Source organism: Syngnathus leptorhynchus, chromosome 1 (assembly GCF_054491065.1).
Source record: "Syngnathus leptorhynchus isolate UIUO chromosome 1, UIUO_Slep, whole genome shotgun sequence".
Classification (NCBI taxonomy): domain Eukaryota; kingdom Metazoa; phylum Chordata; class Actinopteri; order Syngnathiformes; family Syngnathidae; genus Syngnathus; species Syngnathus leptorhynchus.
The window spans coordinates 2,515,439-2,538,305 of NC_141195.1; the positions used below are offsets into that span (position 1 = coordinate 2,515,439).

Genomic DNA, 22,867 nt, shown 5'->3' on the forward strand with positions numbered 1-22,867 from the left:
TTCCTCTTAAAGTTCACAATCAACTCCTTCGCTTTGCTGGTCAGGGATTAGAATTTTACCCGGATCCATGGATTTCTGTGTTTTTTTTCCGTCGAAAGTATCATTTTCGTGAATTATGTAAATCCGTTGATAATTTTTTTTATGTACATATAGAGGGGGCGGGTATGGAAGCATGCCAACGTTAGCCTCGGCAACTCGCGAGCATTCACCCGCCCGCCGCGATAGTATCTTTTGGCACATCTCAAGGCAAAATTAGTTAAGCTGTGGGTACGGAAATTGGCTTGCCTCTGTAAAACGAACTCTCTGGCAGCAGTGATGTGACAATATCCGCATTATTTTCGGCACCATTTTGGCGGTACTTTTGTCACATCATTTCCACTTGTGAACTTAACTTACGTGGAGAACTCGTGTTTTTACACCACCACAATGTCAATTTGCGATTGGATTTTCATCACTTGTAGACGAGTTATTTAGTAGTTAGACAGATCTAGGGCCTACTAAGCAAAAGTTTTCGCCAGCATGAGGATCGTGCCAGGGAAATAGACAAGCCGAACGGGATCAAGAACTGCTTCAGATGGGCATGACTTGAGAGCAGCGTCATCGAACAACTCGGAACACAGTCAGTACCCAGGTGCCTGACAGAACATATCCATAAAGTAGATGTCCCAGGGAAGGTTTTGTGTATTCTCTGTCAAGATATGATCAGCTATGGAGGTCGCAAGTCTAGGAACATTAAGGAGCACATCGAAACAAAAAAACATAAAGGTACTTTTTTAATATATATACATATACACACACACACATATATATATATATATATATATATATATATATATATATATATATATATATATATATATATATATATATATATATATATATATATATATATATCGACAATATGTATGTCTAACGATGACAATATATATCGGGCAGTAGGCGGGGGACACCCTGAACTGGTTGCTAGCCAATCGCACTCACACCTAGGGAAAATTTGGAGTGCTCAATCGTTCTATCAAGCATGTTTTTGGGATGTGGGAGGAGACCAGAGTGCCCGGAGAAAACCCACGCAGACATGGGGAGAACATGCAAACTCCACACGGGAGGGCTGTCATCGTTTTAGCGATAGTTTTGACCCACATGCAGATACCAACTCAGAAGTCCAAGATGAATGTGGAGAATTTATTAGAGGAGAATGCTGTAGCGATGGAGCAGGAGGGTCCGAGCCAGGAGTACGGAGTTGGAGCTGCGATGGTGGAGCGTGTGGAGTACGGCCAGAACGGGGTGGATCTGTCAAAGGTCTGTGGAGGGAATCCCAGAGCTAAAATGCAACAAGAGAAGGTCAGAGAATTTGTCCGAACTGTGACAGAGATCGAACGGCAGACTGGAAGATCAGGAGACGCGGCATTGACAAGCAGCGTGAGCTCAATATGCGAGAGGCACAGCAGTGGAGGTGATCGACACAGGCAGACACTCAGGCGACGCATTGCTGGCAGCACGCTCCTTAAAAGCCTCCCCATAACGAGCCTGATCAGCCACACTTGTGGGTCCTCCACCACCCTGCTCACGGTTGCCCCCTGTGGACAAAAAGAAAGCTCCCGGACCCTGACACATATATAAAGTAGCTGGGGGTCTGGGGCCCCTGGTCGGCCCCCCAAACCCCTGGCTACGTTTCAGTGTTTTTTCACATTTGCCATTCTCATCCCTGTGCTGGTGTTCAGCTGAAGCTGGTTGAGCTCACACCAGCTGACAAAGTCCTTGATGACCGTCCTATATACATATCCAACAATGGCTGTGTCATCGGAGAACTTCTGGATGTGGCAGTATGTGGTGTTGTGGGTGAAATCCGATGTGGACAGGGTGAAAAGGAAAGGAGAGAGCACCGTACCCTGGGGGACACCTGTGCTACAGAGCACCACGTCAGTCTCACAGTGATGTAACCTCATGTACTGTGGCGTGTTGGTGAGGTAGTCTGTAGTCTTGATGCCAGGTGTTGGTCCACGCCGGCTTCTCCATCTACACCCTGACCAGTGACGGCAGGTATTAAAAGCGCTGGAGAAATCGAAGGACATGATCCTCCCAGTGCTCCCGCTGTCCTCCAGGTGAAGCAGTGATCTGTGCAGCAAATAAATTATTGCATCGATTACCCCAACACCAGCAAGCAAACTGCAGGGGGTCCAGCTGTGCTCCCACCAGTGGTTGCAGGTGAGCCAGGATGATCCTCTCCCTAGTCTTCATCAGTCAAGGCAATAGGCCTGAAGTGGTTAGGCTCCTTGGGGTGTGGCACCTTTGGTACGGGGACCACACAGGAGGTTTGACACAGGGCTGGAACTTTATTCAGGCTCAGGTGGAACAGGTACATGACCACACCACATTTCATGACCACAGATGTCAGGTTGACGGGTCTGTAATCATTCAGACCTGTGATGGCAGGCTTCTTGGCCACCGGTACGATGGTGGAGCTTTTGAAGCACGAGGGCACCTCACACAGCTCCAGGTTACAGTTGAAGATCCGTGCAAAGGTCAGACCAGCTGTTCAGCACAGAGTTTCAGGCTGGAGGGACACGCCGTCTGGGCCTGGTGCCTTCCGGATTTTGTCTCTGGAACATCTGACACACCTCCCCCTCACGGGTCTAAAAGAGAGAGAGTAGGTGATAACGACGATGGAGGTGTGAACAGGGGCAGGAACACACATGTACCCACATGCAGACACTAAGGGAGAGAGAATGAAAGTGCATAGAAGAACAAAGGCAGAAACAAAACCACAGAAAAAAAAGACAGAAAAAAAGACAGATGTACAAAGCCACGGAGTATAGCTCTGGTAGAGCATTTGCCTGCAGATCAAGAAAGTCAAAGTCAAAGTCAAAGTCCGCTTCATAGTCAATTTCTTCACATGTTAAGGCACACAAAGAGATCGAAATTACGTTTCCCACCGTCCCACGGTGACTAGACACAGTACACAACACTCACAATCAGATAGCACAAAGAGTAACGAATAAGTAACAAGCAAATAACCCAAATAAATAAATAAACAATAAATAAATAAATATTATAAATAAAGTCCCCAGTTCAGGTGCCCACGTATGGCTCTTGTTTTTAGTTATTGATTCAGTTGTCATGAACTCAGTCCGCTTGGCAGTTTTATTTGTCAGTAAATCAATTGTATCGCTCAGTGGTTGTCGCTCAGTGGTTGTCGCTCAGCGGTGAGAGCATTTGACTGCAGATCAAGAGGTCCCCAGTTCAAATCTGGGTGCCCACTTTCTGGCAATATGTCTCAGTCTGTCTCTGTTGATGAACGGAAAGGCAGTTCACAGAGCGACGAGTACTTGCAAAATTAGCAAATTTTAGATTTGTCAACATTTTTGATGAAAGTTTACAAAAATCAGTGCCCTAATAGTGCTGCGGTTGAAGTGGTACATAGACCCTTCCACATACAATTTGGTGAAGAGTCACCTGGGATTACATTATGTCACACACTTGTCCCTCAACTAATTCAGCCCGAATTCGTTGAGGGACAAGTGTGCAGAAAATGATTAAAACACAACAAATCTGTGTTGAAAACAGATACCTGTAGGCCTCAGTCTCTTTGTGTTTTGAGAGGTCATTCATTTTCAGGACCCTTGATAACGTTCCTCTTGTATCAATGCATTTGTTTTCCCCTCTTTTTCACACTTTACAACAAACAATCCTTTCTACTTGTAATGTCATACCAATGGGAATTCGTCGAACTACTGCGTTTTTAGTTGCTGTCCCGATTAAAGGCTTGTTTTGCCGTGTCATCTATTTTATTTTTCTTGGGCACGTGAGAAAAAAAATTCAATGTTGTTTGCTGTTTTGCGCAGCTTGAGTGCTGGTTGGTTGTTTGGTGTATATTTATCCATTTTATGTTAGTTAGGGTGGATCGGTGGAGCACTAGTTAGCACGTCCGCCTCACAATTAATAGGGTGCGGGTTCGATTCCACCTACGACCTGTGTGGAGTTTCCATGTTCTCCCGTGCCCGCGTAGGTTTCCTCCCAAAACATGCTTGATAGGCCGATTGAGCACTCCAAATTTCCCCTAGATGTGAGTGTGGATGTTTGTCTCTGAGTGCCCTGGGATCGGCTGGCAACCGATTCAGGGTGTCCCCCCTACTGCCCTATGATGGCTGGGCTAGGTACCATCACGCCCACAACCTCTGTGGGGACAAAGCGGTACATAAAATGGATGTTAGTTGGTCTCGCTGCAATGCCACTGCCATACATAAACAATGCAACAGGATTGAAAGACATGTTTTGATTATACTATAACTAATCATATGCGTTGCTGACCATGTTTAAAATTGAGGAATTATTGATTTGCCATTTCCGCTTCAAAGTGATGGCTTTTGAGACCGTTCTCACAAGGTGAGTTTGATCAACCAAATAGGCACTTCGCCTGAGTGAAGAGCTTGGGAAATGATTCTGTATTCTAAACCACTTATCCTCAGGAGGGTCGCGGGCACACTGGAGCCTACTCCAGCTGACTTCGGGCATAGGCAGGAGACACCCGGAACTGGTTTTCAGCCAATCACAGGGCACATATAGACAAACAACCATTCACACACTCAATCAGCATTTACGGATAATTTAGAGTAGTCAATTGGCCCACCATGCATGTTTTTTGAATGTAGAGGAGACTCTTCTCTACCAAGAGAAAACCAAAGGAGGCACAGGGAGAACTTGAAAAAATAGAGCGAACATGCAAACTACACACAAAAAGGCCGGAGACAGAATCAAACCCCGCACCTCTGAACTGTGATGCAACGTGCAAACCAGTGCTCCACCGTGAAATATTATCTCACTGAATTAATTTTCAAATCATCATTGCGACGTGGAGAACTGTTCACACGACTGGATCTGGACTCCGGGTGATATGAACTATGCTACCCAGGATCGCGTTTTGAGGTTCACCATACAATATTTTTCACTGTAGGACTGCATTTCAACAGAAATAGGACATGGTTGATAATTATGAGAAAAGTATGAATATATTTAAAAGCAAAGAATGGACAGACAAATGTGAGGTCCTCGCGCATCATTAAAACAAGCTCCACTATTGGTAACTGTGAAATTATGAATATCGCCACCTAATGTTCCACTACATGAGTACCATATATCTCTCAAAGATGCCCGCTACTGTTGCTAACACGGAAGTTGATTTCTTCTGTGATGATTGCTAATGAGTTGCCTTCGCCTGTCGATCAACACCAAAGGAGGAATGTACAGTAGTTGCTTGGACTGAAGGTAGTATGGTCACGTGACTGATATCCTAATTCCTATGTTAACATCCTGAACGTTTATATCTCAATTTCAATACAATAACGATATATTGCCGAGCCCTATATCATAAAATATATCAATATAGAGGTGGATGTTTCAGCTTTTATGCAATTTTCCAAGATGAACTGATTAATCTGTAACTATCAATCAAGTTTCACATGTAAAATTAAAGATAGCAGCCAAGCTGTTAGAGTGGTGCTCATTCTAACTTATTTTTGCAAGAACCACAATAGGAGACAGTATGCCCTTTTTAAGTACTTGCAAGTGGAGAGTCATTCGTCGCTGTGCATACAGCGATGATCGAATGAGGTCTGACTCAGGCCTCTTGCAAGAGCCTTTTTTTCGCGAAAAACAGTATGTGTGGTATGTCCATCCATCCATCCATCCATCCATCCATCCATCCATCCATCCATCCATCCATCCATCCATCCATCCATCCATCCATCCATCCATCCATCCATCCATCCATCCATCCATCCATCCATCCATCCATCCATCCATCCATCCATCCATCCATCCATCATGAAAAGGGGAAAAACCAAATTCAATTGTTTTTATTATAAAGTCATTTTCCTTTTAATTTCAGTGGTTTTGTATAATTTTGAACCAACATTGCTGAATTTTTATAGTTATTTTAAAATCGAAGACGATTAGCTCGGAGGAGCCAACTTCCTGCCTTACCTCCTCTGAGGATTGCGTAATTACACGGCTATATGCTGACAGGCTATGCAGTTAGACCGAACTGCTGTTTGTCTCTATGTTGCTGTTAAAGTGTTCAAACACTGTGGCTATATTAACAAATTTCCGTAATTAAGCTTATGTATATAATATCTAGTGTTTTTTTGTCATCTGTCTGTAACGTCATGTTTCTTTAGATGAACAAAACGGCTTTGAAAAGGGACCTTACGGAGGCAACGAAAAAAAAAGGTTCTCCAGCCTTATGGCAGGGAGTGCTAGTGATCCCAGGATGCACCTGTAGAATAAGTGATCTCCAGTTCAAATTTACATTGAACAACTGAGGAGCAGTTGTCCATTTATTTCGTTTTACATTCATTTTTGGTTTTTGTTTTTACATTTCGTTTTAGAATGGAGGATTACATATCTAAACGGTTTTCAACTATGGATTTTCGGTCGAAGCTAAAGTTAAAAGGTTTGATTCTGATAACGGGACTTCAGAGCATGTCTTTTCAAACGGAGTGGTATGAACGATCGAAAACAAGTTTTTGATTCCATGTGCTTTATTGAGTGTTTTTATGTGAGAAGACTGATGATATGGGATTTCAATTATGATAGTTCAACTTAAATAATGAATAAGCTAATGAGCCGTGTACCCCAACCTTTTTTGTGACACGGTTAGGTGTCAGACAAATTTTACCGGGGTGGGGGATGACGTCAGTGCCTCCCCAGTCATGAACTTCACCGCTACGTCACTGCCTTTTGGAGACCTCAATCTGCTTCCAAACTCCAATTTTTCCATATGGATCTATCTAAAAATGCACCAATATGTGTACTTTACAAAACCCCAACATGACGACCCCCATTCAAAGTTAAAAAGAGAAGCCCTCAGCAGCTGAATTTGAATATGGGTTTGGCCATGAAAAAGTGAATGTGAGAAGCTGTTCATCACTGGTAGGAGATTTAGTCATTTGCAAACCCAATTTTGGTGCACATGCATTGTTTAGCAAACCTTTTATTTTTACTTCTTTGCTTAAAACCTTTGTGAAGCTCTTTTTCAAAGGCTGTTTGGTTAAAAAGCTGATAAACTAAAGTACATTGATATGCTTGAGCGAAACATGATGCATCACAAAGGTCAAGGTCACAAAAATAAGCAAAGCACCCTATGGTGTGCAATATTGACAGATTCTGTTTAATATTTGTGTGATACTCTTATTTTCAAAATACAGTCTTTTTTCTGAGGTAGACCATTACAGTTCAAGAACATTATCAATTCAAAAATTCAGCAACATAAAAAAAAAGACATGAAATAAATACTTTCATGTACACTATGTCGCAAACAAATGAGGTAGAAGTTGTTACAGAAATTATACAAAACTTTACGAATGCAAAGAAAGTGTAAAAGGTCAAACCATTTTTTTGTTGGACAAACTACTCTTGTTACGAGTCATCATGTAGTATATTTCATAAATAATTACAAAGTTGACTTTGTTGTACTTGCCACAATGCAAGATGGTCACTGTGATTGACCAAGCATTGCATTGGACTGACTAAAAATCAATCGCAGCATTTCCAGTGAAGGTGAAGGATGCTTGCTTGGGTGCTGGAGGAGAAGATACAAAAAACCAAAACGGTTGGTTACCCTCTACTAATGAAAGAAAAATTACAATAAATAAATCGGGAAAATATGAAAGTATAATAAATCAAAATTCAATGAAAGTTAACCAAAATAGACATTGCTTTTGAAGTGTTGCATTTGAACTGATGAAATGGGCCGAGACAAAAATAATGGTATCCTTAGTAAAGCCTCATTAGAGAAACAATCATTAGACACAAAGTGTGTCCTCGAATAAGGATCATGGATCAAGGATTTGTTTTCAAACTTGCAAATCAAGTTAAAGGATGACAACTCATCAGTGTGCCGGTTGGTGACATGTTATGTACAGTATTTTTACTGGAGCCACAGAATCCAATATATTACGGCAAGATGTGGCCTCAACATGGAGGCCTCATGTCCGTAGACCATACGCTACTGGAAGTGCTGATGTCTAAGTGGAGCCTCAGTGGGGATCGGGCCTTTTTTTTTGCCGATCCTTCCCTCTGGAATGACCTCCCCTTAAAAGGTTATGCAAGCCTCCTCTCCATTTTTAAAACTCGTTTGAAGACCCATTTTTATTCTATGGCTTTTGACTGACTATTGCTGTTGATCTACTATTGTATTTTTATTTGTGGTTTAATTTACTGTTCCACTGTTTATTTTACTGTTTTTACAATGTGCTCATTGTGATATGGAAAGGGTTTTGTTACAACCCCAGCTATTGTGAAATGCGTTGTGTATATAAAAATGTCTTGAATGAGAGTGATGTTTAAGGACAAAGATTCTCAACCGGTGGTCCGCGGCCCTCCAGTGTTCCGTGGCGGTACTGCAGGTGGTCCGTAAAATTAGAAATGGAAAATAATTTTAACATTTCTAAAAATAAAATGGATTCATTATTTAGACTTGACTTATTTTCCAGCTAATTTTGTGAATCATTTGGCCATCCAAATTATGTCAAATGTAGCTGAGATATTCTGCCAAAGCAGTGGTCCCCGAGTTGCTTCTTGGTTATAATGGTGGTCTCTTTGACAAAACCAGTTGAAAACCCCTGTTTTAGGACATTGGGGAAAATGGACAAGTAGGTTAAAGGTCAAGTCTATGAGACCATCTCCAAGCAGCCTGAGGTCCCTGTGATGAAATGTTTAATTCAGACGTTTAGGGTCCGTTGGACTGTAGCCACCCTCCCTAGACGTGGCCAAAAATTGCTGAAAAATTAGAAACAAATTTAAAATTTAGAGACAAATGTGAAGTGTAACAAGAGCCTAGTGCAATTGCAAAGGCATTAAAGATATACTACAAGGTATTGGTACTTCAGTGTCACGTGGTACCATCCATCGTTCTTTCAGCAAAAAAGCCAAACAGTATATTCACGAACCACAAAGCTTCTGGGGGAATGTACAGATGAGGTAGAACAGTTGTAGCTTTTTGGTAAGCTGCATCAGCTCTATGTGAAGCAAATGATTGTGTTAATGGGTACCATTATTTTTGTCCAGTCATGTTTCACGTGTTTATAAAAATATTGCTGTTGACTCACCGTTGAAAAGCAGTATCTGATTTACATTGGTTACCTTTCATTATTTGTTTATTATTGCTATTACTGTATTATAATTTTACCATTTATTAGTATTATTATATTATTCATTATTATTATCATTCCATCACCCATCCATTATCTGTACCGCTTGTCCCTACTGGGGTCGCGGGCGATTATTACTATTTTTATTATTATTATTAATTTATTCTCATTTACAGAGGGGTACCACAAATTTTGTCTACATGGGATTTTAGTCCAGCCCATTATTGATTGCTGATTGTGATTGATAACAATAATTGATTAAGTGATGTGACCCATATTTATGTCCATTCATTGAAGCACTCTGTTTTCCTCTTCTCTCACCAAAAGTCATCTTAGGTTAAGACCTCTAAATTGTCCATTGGTGTGAATGTGAGTGGGCTGTCACTATGTGCTCTGCAATTGACTGGCGAAACGTCCAGGGTGTAAACTGTTTCTGTTGTCAAAGACAACTGGCTCACCCACAACCCTAATGAGGACACATTCTATCAAAATGTATAGATGAATGGAATGAATTTCAGAGCGCTAACATAAATAAAATAAAGTGTGATAGCATGATCTACCTATGTTAGATTGACGGACAACATCCACTCACTGGAAATACTTTTACTTTGGAGTTTTCTGAAAGCTAAGCTACATGATGTATTTTTGTTTTTAATTGTTAACTTCAATAAAAAGCCGTTTGTGCAACAAGAATGAAGTTCTGTATCCTACATTAGTATTTCTTGAAGACAACAAATATCTCAACATCAACTACAATAAAATAAGGGTGGTGGTCTAAAAGAAAGAACAATAAAATTATATATATATATATATATATATATATATATATATATATATATATATATATACAGACACACACACCGGAATTTTCGGACTATAAGTCGCATTTTTTTTCTTCGTTTATACTGAAGAGCGACTTATATGTGAATTTTTTTCACAAAGTTTCAAAAAAAAAAAAAAAAAGGAACCCGCAAGAAACGAACCGCGATGTAGCAAGGCATTGCTGTAATTTGAATTTCAAGTGACGTCAGTGGCGCAGCAGTTGTTTACATAAAGGACAAAGATGACGAAGGGCCCCATGTACTACCGGAATCATTAGCGGCTTTGTTTGTAAGTGACACGGAGGACAAAGAGTTTGAAGGATTTAATGATTTGGAGTGACACAGAAGGTTTGAAAAACTATTATGGCTTTTACGCATGCCCGGTACTTCTCAATGGGAGCTCTCTTTCACCTCCGTGGATGGAAGTCGGGGGCCGGCGCTCGGCCGGGTTGCTGTCCAGGGACGGTGGATGGGGCTCGGACATGGCTTTTACGCACGCTCGGCCATACTCTACGGAGCTTTCTTTCACCTCCGTGGATGGAAGTCGGGGGCTGGCGCTCGGCCGGGTGGCTGTCCGGGGACGGTGGATGGGGCTCGGACATGGCTTTCACGCGCGCACGCCCGGTCCTATTCTATGGAGCACTCTTCCACCTCCGTGGCTGGAAATTCAGTAGTTGTTGTCTCGTTGAACTCTTGTTTTGTTAAATAAAGAGCCGTTTACCAATCCCACGTCTTTGCTTGTACTTTGTTAACGCTACAATATAGTTATATACTAGATCTGTGGAATAACGACGAGGCTGACGTCAGGGCGCACGCGTGGCATTGTTGACAAAGGACGAGAAATTTGATCGATGGATTTAATGATTGGGAGTGACACAGATGGTTTGATAATATTGTTGTAATATGAAAGTTATTTGAAATATACTTTATATATCGTTATATGGGTCTGTGGAATAATTAGAAATGCAAATCACGACGAGTCTGACCTATCGTTTAGCCTGTTGTTGCTCGTTCATGTCTGTGTTCATTCTTGGTGTTGGATTTTGACAAATAAATATCCCCCAAAAGTGCGACTTATACTCCATTGCGACTTATATATGTTTTTTTTTTACTTTGTTGTGCATTTTATGGCTGGTGTGACTTATACTCCGGAGCGACTTATAGTCCGAAAATTACGGTGTGTGCGTGTGTGTGTGTGTGTGTATGTATATATATATATATATATATATATATATATATATATATATATATATATATATATATATATATATATATATATATATATATATATATATTTAAAATGATAAATGGATTTATGGCATCAAATATCCTTTGAAATACCTGAATTACATTCAATGTGACTCTTGTACCATATTCAAGTTTCTCTCCTGAGGATAGCTACAATGTCTTTTAAGAAGCTTTCTCCTCGCTTTTCACCACTGAGATCCGAAAGATTACGTACATTCTTTATTTCTGATTTCTGAGGTAAGAGATGCTGAGGTAATTGAGCAGGAATGCTCAATTCCTGAGCATTTCAAACAAGACGACAGAAAAGAAACAGACAAAGACATGGTGTGCAGGTGGGACTGCAGCAGTTGAGGAGGTATGTGCTTGCCATTCATTGTGGTGGCTGTGAAATTTAAGGACAGAAGGTCAGGAGGAATAAAGGATTTTTTAAAAATCTTATTTAAGCATGAGTGTTGAGGTGAAATCATTGAATGAGACGTGTGAAGTACTTCTCATTGGATTAAGTAACTGTTGAGTATTTGGCGAGTAGCTAGCTAGCATCGGGACTTCAGCCATTCCGTTTGATAAGAAGGATAGAACATTTGGCTTGTCATGTTTTTGGTCAAAGGATGTTGTTGAAAGCAAAGAACATGAGTTTGAACGTGTACATGGACATGGACTGGCAATAAAGAGAATCCTGAGAGAAGCAGAAAAATGTAAGGATTTACCAAACCCTGATTATCCATTACCTTGGACCACGTCACCTAGCAACAAATCATTGATTTTGTCCTGGACCTGAGCGAAACGGAATCTAAGTTTCCAAGTAATTCTTTGATTTTTCCATTAGAAGCTACACTACTCATCATGGTCAGTTCACATTTCTTTTCTTTTGGGGTAAGAAGGAAATATTGTGAATCTTCATAGCTCATCAATGCCAGTCAAATGAATGTGTTTTCAGCTTCCTCTCACATGGGGGATTTCTCATACATGTTGGCTCTTTTTGCTGCATGATTTGCAATAAAAAAAAATATGAACCAAACATTCAAATAGTGGGGTCGTAGTACAGTGACTGGCTGACTCACTAGTGGCTATATATTTTGCTCCATTCTATACAAGTATCAGGCTCTTTTGTGGTGTTGTGTGGGCGCACCTTGCAGAAGGCATTCCCAAAGTCTGTGAAGGTTGGGGCTTTGCCATGTCTTGCCCCAGTGGGGGCTGATGCTGAGGAGAGCGCCTCCTGAATGAGCTGCAGGAGCTCCCACACAGAGTAGCCTTCAGTACGCTTTGACACCGCGCTCAGCTCCCGCTCACTCAGACTATAGCCCTGAGGCGAAAGAGCTTGCAACAGCACCTCCCGACGCACACACGCATCTGGCAGACCGACGTGGTAGCGTTTGGTGAAGCTACGATGACACGCGTCTTGCAGTAGATCCGGTCTGCCGGTGGTACATACGACAATCACCAAACCCGTGCTCATATGGGCATTCTCCAAGAAGGTGCGCAGTGTCTGTCTCAGGCCTTCTCCCTCCATGGTTTCCACTTGGCTAAGCAGCACCACTGATGGCTGCCGTGCAGCCGCCACCTCCAACACAGATCCCAGAATGTGTTCTACCTCCGCCTTCTCTTTCAAAGCCAACAAGGCGCCGCTCAGTCGGTAGAGGGAAGCTCCGATTTGTGAAGCCAGAGAATGAGTCAAGGTGGATTTACCCCCTCCACGGGGGCCAAACAGTAGGATGGTTCTTGGTGGCTGCATCACTTGACTGGGCCTCAGGACAGGCCACAGGAGGTCCTCTTCCAAAGCAGCCTTTACGCGAGTGAGGCCAGCCAACTCGCCCCAGTTTAGGGCTGGGCTGCAGTCCAAAATCTCCTCGTCAATCAGGTTCAACACATGGGGGTCCGGACTCTTCAAATTTTTAACGGTTGGACAACACAATGAAGAACCTTTGTGGGCCTCAGAGCACTGTTTCTGTTGCTGCGGTTGTTGGGTCAAGGCCTGCTCCCCTCCTGCGGTATCTCCTGTCATTCCAGCAGGAGGACTGTACTCACCAGCTGGTCCATACTGAGGAGATACCAGGGGCTTCGAGGAGGGTTTGCTAGGCTTCAACCTTTGTGGATCTGTATTGATTACTGAACTGCTGAATTTGTTTCCGTGGCAATGCGCTTTGTCACTCACACTGTATGGTGAGTTTTCATCAGCTTTCTGCGTATCATAGCTGTATTTCTTGTAACAAGCTTTTCTTTTCAACAGCCCAACAGACTCAGATGTGCCAATGTTAGTGTAACTGTAGTTGCTACCTACCACTGAGAGCCTGGGAGGAACAGAAGTGGGTGCTGGCAGAACTGAGGGTAAGTATGTTGCAGAGGGGTGGCTATAGCTGGGGGCAAGGCTGTTCTGGGAAGAATATGTGCTGGGCGGGTAGCTATAGACAGGTGTGGTCGGACTATAACTGGGTACCACAGCGGGGGTGGATTGAAGTGTATGAAGGGAGGCAGGAGGAAGTGCTGCACTGGGTTGGGGGCAGTATGCAGATGAGAGATAGGTGCCGTTGTAGCTGGAGGGGTAGTCACTGGAGCCGCTGCAGGAGCTACCGCCACTATAGCCGGAGTCTGAGAGGTTGCTGTTCACCACTGACACACTGCCAATCCCGACAGGGCCTGTGCCCGTGGCCACAGCCTTGGAAGTGGACAGGCTGTCGTGGCCTCGAGGGGGCACAATGGAGTAGGAGCCATCAGAGCTTTGTGTCAGTGGCCAGGCTTCGAGTTCAGTCTTATAGCTACTGAGACCCCCAAATTCACTCTGCTCTGGGTAGGTACCCACAGCAGGTGTCCGCTCATACGTTGAATCCAGTTTGCCAGTGTATTTCTCAGCATAGCGCTTCAACAGATTAGAAGCTGTGAGGGTGGAGATGTCATCGTTGGCCCAAGAGTAGTTGTAGGAGCTGCAGCCACGGCTGGAATAGAATTCCGACTTGTGTGCCGGTGAGGAGGTGGTGGAGGAGATGTCCAGGTGTTGCTCAGGCCACTGGCTGAGGGACTGGGCATGCTCTGGGTTCCAGTGCATCTTGAATAAGCCTGACAAAAAACAGAAAGTAATTCTTATCATCGTCTTCAACAACGTTTTCCTTTTCTATGAAGATTATAATGGGGCCATTCCAATCAAACTCACTTTGTTCCCTTCTGGTAGGAGAAACATGAGGAGTAAATTGAAAATGTACAGGCAATGTGGTCTCAGACAAGCAGAGCAGGGCAGTTGCGAGTGATTCAATACCCCGAGAATGAAATTACTTAAATGAAAGAGAATATGCATAAACTATCTGCTATAATAATGACATTGTTTAGTATACTAAGTATGACCCCGGCAACAAAACGGGTCTTATTAATCATCCATCCATCCATCCATCCATCCATCCATCCATCCATCCATCCATCCATCCATCCATCCATCCATCCATCCATCCATCCATCCATCCATCCATCCTCTGAACCGCTTAGTCCCCACCAAAATGTAAATTCTAACAAAAATAAAACAATACCAAAAATTCACCATTTTTTTGCCAGTCTTCGAAGGTCAATATGGTAAATCAATATGGCTACAGTATGTGCTTTTTAGTGGAATGATGCAGACGTTCACGAACCCTGTCAGGATGACAAAGGTGCAGCATGTTTTAAAAGCTTTGTTGGAAAAAAATACTGGTTCAAAAGATGACAATAATCTGAAAACAGGGTTTTCTCTAAGTACTCCAGGTGCCTCCCACTTTCCAAAAACATGCAAATTATGTTATATGACAACTCTTAATTGTTCATAGATGTGAGTGCGAATGCTCGTTATTTCAAATATGCCTTGTGACTGACTGGCAAACAGTCAAAGGTGAACTCGTTCAAAGTTAGCCTGAAAAGACTCCAAGGTAGCTGTAAGCCAAATGAGAATAAGCTCTATAGAACATAGATGCAGTGATTTGTTTTAACCTGAAGGAGCACCACTATGCCGTGCTGTACTAGCAGACTATGATCACTTTTACCAGAGAAAAAAAAAGGATGCTACAGAAAGAATATTGGGGGTGTGGTGAGGCATGGGTAAAAGCTGATCTGCTGGCTGCATGCGTGCTGTGCAAATGTACCAGCATATGTTGGAGCACCAATATTGTCCCACTGCTATTTCATGTTTACTGCCAGCATCTACAGATCTCCCAGAAGAACTATTGTTGTCTTTCAGGGCACTAAATACCTCCTCTCTCTGCCCTGCACCCCTCTTTACCACCGATGCACTCAGCCCCACCTACCCTTCATACCCTTCAGCCGGATAGACAGAGAGAAGGGAGGTGAACATTGCTGTAGAGAGAGTGAGAAAGGTGGGGGGATTTAGTAGTGCACCATAGTGTGCAGCATATCAGTAAAATCTCTCATGGGACACTGGAAAAGTGGACTGTCCGTTCTTTTGGCAAGAGCAAATTGCCCTTAAACTATTTGTTTAATCAATGATCCCACAGCAAGTGTGTGATTTTTCTAATTAAACTCATGGCACAGTGTAAAAGGGGTCACAAGTGTACACCTGCATACCTTGCAAAAATAGCTATATTGATATCTTGTTTTTACATAACCAATCTGACTGTATATTCTGTGCGCCGACTTGCGTTATCACAATTCCAAAAAGACTTGCAGTACCTGTCGCTGGGGTGCTAACTTGACATTCCACGAATAACCTGGCATTATTGAACTGTCATGAATCAGCCTGAGGTGTAGAGGTGTCAGAGAGAGAGGGAGAGAGAGGCAGAGATAGAGGCAGACACAGAGAGGATAGAGAGAGAGAAATAGAGAAATAGAGAGTGAGAGTGAGAGTGAGAGTGAGAGTGAGAGTGGGGGAAATGATATAAAGAGGGAGCTGCATCAACAAAAGCTGGCTGTCTGCGTATGTGGAGCCAGGTTTCTTATTGTCATCTAAATCAAATCTCGATATCTGCAGCCGGAGATTCCACTCACTGCTAAACTTTGGCCTCCTCCTCTACTCTTTTTCAAAACGTCTGTTTTCAGATTATGCAAGTTATTTATTCAATCAGATGAGACCAGCAGACCAGATGGCTCTGGGATTATAACGTCCTTCATATTCAAATCCATTGCCTGATATTTCCAATGGCCAACATAGTTCAAGTACTTCCTTTAAGCTTTTGGCAGTGACATGGCCAAGACTCACCAGAGCCGCTTCTCACACATATCAAGCCCGAGACACCCCATTGACCGTGTATGTTTGTGGTTTGAATTGCAGCTCTTTGTCAGTGTTGCGGAAAGCATATGTGTCCTGCAGGCCGTTCCCATCTGCAGCCTGACCAGTTTCTGAGCAGCTCCAATAATAGGGCCTGTGTGGGACAGAGATGGATGGGAGCCCAGGGGAACTCATAAAACCTGCAGCAAGGAGGGAGGCATGGAAGGAAGGAGGGAGGAAGGGAGGGTAAAGTCGACAGCAGGCGCTATGTCCTCTCTAAGCGGGCCGGAGCGAACATTGGAGGACTCATCGAGGCAGCCTAACTGCTGTCCACTCCATCATCAGCGTACTCCCGCTGCAGAATAGACTTCTTTCACAATAAATCCCCACCACTAGCCCCCTCTACCCACTGACCAATGTGCTGGACAGCTAGCTGCCCTTAGGCATCTCAGTAAGTGTTCAGAAGGCGAATAATTATTTTCTACAAGTGCATACTGAAGTTTGTTGTCCACGTATTTGTAGTATGCTCAATGTTGCATGGAGCCGCATTTAGAGTGTTAGCAAATCCCAAACTACATGGTGGCGTTGTTACATAGATGGATTCACTGAAGAATCCAAAATTACAGTTCTCTAAATCAGGACAATGTGCACAATGTGTCATTAGAGTTCATCTGGGCTGCTATGAGTTCTGATTTAAATGATGTGCAACAGCATTAAATAAATAAATTAATCTAAAAAGTGTTTAAAATATGCAGAAAATTTATTTCAAACATCATTAAAGGCAAACAATGAGGACAAAAAGGGTGAGAAGGTCCAGAAGGTGTCGTGTTTAATAAAATCTGGGCCTTGAAAATAAATCTGCATCTCACACTTTTCCCATTATTACATAGTTTTTAAATTCGTTTTGAACATTGTCAATATACATAATACATGAATTAAATCAACCAAGCACACAGGTTTCAAAGGGGTGCAAAAAAGAAATGTGTTCTTAAAGGCTTTTATATGAGTATTGACAAATTGTGTGTTACAACAGTAGCTTTCAGTTGCTACAAACACCTTTGCATGAATCGTGAACGTCTGTCAATGGGTCTTGTGATGGAAGAGGAACTATGGCTAAATTGCTGCATTTAATAACAGCAAATTACATCATTATTGCACAATTTTACTCACTGAGCAGACACGCCGCTCCAGCGATTGGCTGTCTGTAAACATTTGAACACACAGCTCTTTCTGCTGACCAATTACCTCAGCCGGCTGCAAGGAGACTGATAAAAAGCTAAAGGATATGCACATTTAAACTTTCCACTGCATGCGTGAGTGTTCCATGGTCCAAGGGGGACAGATGTTCCTCTGTTGACTGCTTTACTGTCTGTGCGGCCATTGTGGCAGACGAGCACCCAACAGGCGCGCGTAGCTCGGACAATCACGTTGTTCCTGAGACAAAGACTGAAGGATCCTATTGATGAAGGCCTTTCTAATTATGGAAATCATATTAATCTATTCAGCAGCCGTCCACAGAGAGCTTTTGTGTGAGCCTGGGATTTATTGAGGGAACAGCATGAGCTGCATCCTTTAGTTGGCATGTGTGATGAAGACACAGCTCCAAAAACAGCCTTGTGAATGGCCTGGACTTCAAACTAGACCAATGCAGCCTCAAGAAAGTAACCATATTTACAACTTTATACAAATACAAATGAATGGGGTTACTGACACTAAGTTCAGTCTATGCATTGTTTCACATATCCCTGTTAAGTCCAATTTACTTGGACCGTGTTCAGCTCCATCAGCTGCTGTATTAGACCTGGAGTGGATGCACTGGAAACACTGTGAGAGGCCACACAAATAGGCTAAGCATGGAAACATTCAGGCTAGGCTAGTTGCTAGTCCACACACCCCACAATACCATCACTCTTCCTGCGTAACTTGGTTCCATCAGCTGCTGTATTAGACCTGGAGTGGATGCACTGGAAACACTGTGAGAGGCCACACAAATAGGCTAAGCATGGAAACATTCAGGCTAGGCTAGTTGCTAGTCCACACACCCCACAATACCATCACTCTTCCTGCGTAACTTGGTTCCATCAGCTGCTGTATTAGACCTGGAGTGGATGCACTGGAAACACTGTGAGAGGCCACACAAATAGGCTAAGCATGGAAACATTCAGGCTAGGCTAGTTGCTAGTCCACACACCCCACAATACCATCACTCTTCCTGCGTAACTTGGTTCCATCAGCTGCTGTATTAGACCTGGAGTGGATGCACTGGAAACACTGTGAGAGGCCACACAAATAGGCTAAGCATGGAAACATTCAGGCTAGGCTAGTTGCTAGTCCACACACCCCACAATACCATCACTCTTCCTGCGTAACTTGGGACTTGCTTAAAACCTGAGGGTGAAGACTTGAGACTTGTGTGTAACTTTATCTCATTACTGCTATGATCTTAACACACCATTACTGAGCAACAGACAGCACATCCAGGCAGTTTACTCGACACTATTCTAATTCTATATAACAATTATTCAAATTTTGACACAGTTTCACACTCCTCTCTTTATGGTGCATGGGTGTACAGTAAAACCGTAGCTAGTTTTAGACTTATTTTGTAGCTTGCCCAACAGTTGACCCTTGTGACATCATCCACAAATTACTTGTCCTAGGGTGACATGTCAGGCGAATCACCCTTAATCAAATAAGACTTGTTTTAATGATGCAATAATGCAGTAGTATCGGTAGAGTCCTACACATATATAAACTGTTTCCTGGTGAGCTGGACGCTTTTGTTTCCCATTCTGCGATACGCGACAGACGAGCGCACGCGCTCACATACGCTTGACGAGAACTTCCCTACTAATGCAGTTACAAGAAACATGATAGCCTTCTATTAATTTTAAATAGTAACACTAAATTAAAAACACAACTAAACATTTATGTACCATAAAAAACTTTATACATAGTATGTACGTATATTCATATGTATCACCAGATTGTAATACTGAAAATCACCTCCAAAGCTCAAAAGTTACAGATAAGTAAAGGTAGAGGAGTAGAGGTGAAAAAGAGTAGAGGAGGAGGAGGCCAAAGTTTAGCAGTGAGTGGAATCTCCGGCTGCAGATATCGAGATTTGATTTAGATGACAATAAGAAACCTGGCTCCACATACGCAGACAGCCAGCTTTCGTTGATGCAGCTCCATCTTTATATCATTTCCCCCACTCTCACTCTCTCTCTCTCTCTCTCCCTCCCGCTCTCTCAATTTAAATAGCCCAATCTCCGTAGTTACGCTGATGTATATAATATCTAGTGTTTTTTGTCATCTGTCTGTAATGTCATGTTTCTTTAGATCAGAGGTGTCCAAACTTTTTACAAGGAGGGCCAGATTTGATTAAGTGAAGGGGCCCAGGGGTCAATATTTTTTTCGGACATTTTTTTAACGACAGAAATTTCATGCAAATACACACTGTTATGAAACAAATTTCATTGTCCCAATTGTCTTTATTTTTTAAATGACAAAACTAGAAAATGCAATTTCTGGAGAAATTGCGTGTGAAGGCGAAGAAGCTGAATAAATACTTGGGGAATGCTGTTGGAAGGAGTTGAATTAGTTGAGAAATGCAGAAATTAGAAGTGAAAACCGAAATATTTGAGAATTTGGTGTAAATTTCAAAATTGAAAATGATAAATTTTTAGTAATTGGGAAATTGTGGAATAGGTAGGCAAAAGATGAACAGTTGAAAGTTGGAATGGGTTGAATTGGTTGAAAAATGTAGAAATTAGACGTGAAAAACGAAATGTTGTGAAATTTTTGAATTTGGCAATTTTGTGAATGTCGAGAATTTTCCGAATGTGATTTGAATGTGCTGAATGATGTGAATTTCAAACTGGAATGACGTAAAAGTGAAATGTGAATGTGCCATTAAGAATAAATCAAGTCAAGTCAAGTCAAGTCAAGTTTATTTGTATAGCCCTAAATCACAAGCAGTCTCAAAGGGCTTCACATAGACAATCAATTGACAATTATTCTCAAAGCATCCCCTGATCTTGGGCTCCCAAAAGGGCAAGGAAAAACTCAAAAACCCCTACCAGGGGAAAAATGAGAAACCTTGAGAAGGGACCACAGATGGAAGGATCCCCCTTTCAGGATCACCAGGCTGCAATGGATGCAAAGAGGGCACATAAAATACATCATATGGAAATCAAAAAGTGGATGTCCAGGCCAAAGCGAAGAGCTGTCGGAGGTGCCTTCGATTGTCCTGGCAGTGTCCTCTAGGAGGGTATTCCGCTGCAGATCCCTCATGCTGAATTGGTCCACGAGAATCTAGATAGCCGTCGTCAGCTTGGGTGTCACCTAACCACCTCCCCAGCCGGGGAGGGGTGGGGGGAGTGGGGTCGGGGAGAGGGAGCAAAAACAAACTCCAGCCGAATCGGCTACTACAGGTTAATTAAAGGCCACATCATAAAAATACGTCTTTAAACGTGTCTTAAATATTTCTACTGAGGTAGCAGTTCTAATATCCATTGGCAGGGCATTCCAGAGCTCTGGAGCCCGAATAGAAAATGCTCTAGCCCCTGCAGACATTTTCTTGGCCCTCGGTGTCACTAAAAGACTAGCGTTTTGCGAACGAAGGTTACGAGACGGAACATAAGGAACAACTAAGTCGACGAGATATGAAGGCGCTAAGCCATGCAATGATTTATAGGTTAATAGAAGAACCTTGAAGTCACATCTTAAATGGACCGGGAGCCAGTGTAAATTGGCTAATATTGGGGTAATGTGATCAAATTTTCTTGTCCGTGAGAGCAGCCTTGCAGCAGCATTTTGTACTAACTGTAGACTTTTGATGCTGGACTTGGGAAGACCAGAGAATAATGCATTACAGTAGTCCAGGCGCGACGTGATAAATGCATGTATAATAATTTCGGCATCACCGGTCGAGAGGATTGGGCGAATCTTAGCAATATTACGAAGGTGAAAAAATGCTATTCTGGTTATATTCTTAATGTGCTTTTGAAAGGAGAGCGTTTGGTCAAATATTACCCCGAGATTAGTTACAGTATCACTCTGAGTGATAGTACGGTTATCTAGAGTTATAGCGGTTTCCTTAAATAGATGTTGATAACGAGCTGGACCAATTATCAACATTTCAGTTTTATCTGGGTTCAGACGAAGGAAGTTGAGAGACATCCATTGCTTGATCTCCGCAAGGCATGCCTCAAGATTACAACAGTCCCACGGATCTGTCATTGATAATGGCATATATAATTGGGTGTCATCCGCGTAACATTGAAAGCTAATATTATATTTACGTATTATGTTCCCAAGCGGAGTCATATAAATATTAAATAGAATTGGTCCTAGTACCGATCCCTGAGGGACAACACACGTAACTTTATAGAGCTCAGAGGACGCATTGCCATGGACCACACGGTGCGTCCTGTCCGATAGATACGAATGAAACCAGCCTAGTGCTGACCCCGAAATACCGACACTACCTTTAAGACGCTCTAGTAAAATATTGAAGTCAACAGTGTCGAAGGCAGCACTAAGATCGAGTAGTAACAATACCGATGAAGTATTTGAATCCATAGCTAAGAGGAGATCATTAGTCACTTTAGCAAGTGCTGTCTCAGTGGAATGATTAGCTCTAAACCCAGACTGAAAAGATTCATATCGATTATTAGCGACCATGTAATCAATAAGCTGCTGCGCTACTACTTTTTCAAGCAGTTTTGCTATGAATGGGAGATTTGAAACTGGCCTATAGTTACTGAGACAGTCCGGGTCAAGATTTGGTCGCTTAAGTAGCGGTTTAATAATAGCGGTTTTAAAGGCTGTTGGTACTATCCCAGAGGAGATAGACAGATTAATTATATTTGAAACGGACGGTCCTAAGATTTGAAATAATTCTTTAAATAGTTTGGTTGGAAGCGGGTCAAGTAAACATGTTGTTTGTTTAGCCGCACTAACTAATTGTGAAAGCCTTTCGAGGGACACGCTTTTAAAATTTGAAAGGGTTATTGCATGATCGTTGGCGCCGGTAATCGGCGGTCCCGACTGAGTGATCGGAATGGTCATCTTGATCTCATCCCTAATGGATTCAATCTTTCGAGCAAAAAATTTCATGAACTCGTCAGCCGAGTGAAAGGAGCCATCGGGGGTTGGCTGGCGTAGTGTTAGCTTTGCCACCGTATCAAATAGGTATTTAGGATTGTTCTTATTGAGATTAATGACCTGCGAAAAATAACGAGTTTTTGCTAAAATAAGCGCATCTTTATATTTCAGGAGGCTGTCGCGCCATGCCTGATGGAAAACCTCAAGTTTGGTTAAACGCCATTTGCGCTCATGCTTTCTACTTAATTGTTTAAGCGAACGTGTTTCATCTGTGAACCACGGAGTAGGCTGTCTACGGCGAGTTTTTAGACGTAGCGGCGCCACAGAATCAATGGCATTTAACAATGTAGCATTGAATTCATTTG

General features: G+C 42.5%; 1 protein-coding gene and 1 non-coding gene across 3 annotated transcripts in view; one reads left to right on the forward strand and one right to left on the reverse strand.

Moving 5' to 3' along the window:
• Positions 1-935: 935 nt before the first annotated feature.
• The window catches only part of fignl2 (fidgetin like 2), a 43,704-nt gene continuing 21,772 nt past the window's right edge, over positions 936-22,867 (reverse strand). The window contains exons 3-5 of one of the 2 annotated variants that reach the window (XR_015066637.1): positions 2,422-2,633; positions 2,194-2,287; positions 936-2,115 (exon numbers count right to left, since the gene is read on the reverse strand). Coding sequence is in view for 1 of the 2 variants with exons in the window: in XM_085915888.1 (XP_085772014.1) it covers positions 12,276-14,266 (1,991 nt within the window). In the remaining variant the exon portion in view is untranslated. Of the gene's footprint in view, positions 2,116-2,193; positions 2,288-2,421; positions 2,634-12,094; positions 14,267-22,867 lie in introns of those variants that run through there. The other variant, XM_085915888.1, reaches the window with a different exon arrangement.
• Positions 3,187-3,259, forward strand: trnac-gca (transfer RNA cysteine (anticodon GCA)). Its single transcript has one exon. It is a non-coding gene; the product is annotated as a tRNA-Cys (tRNA).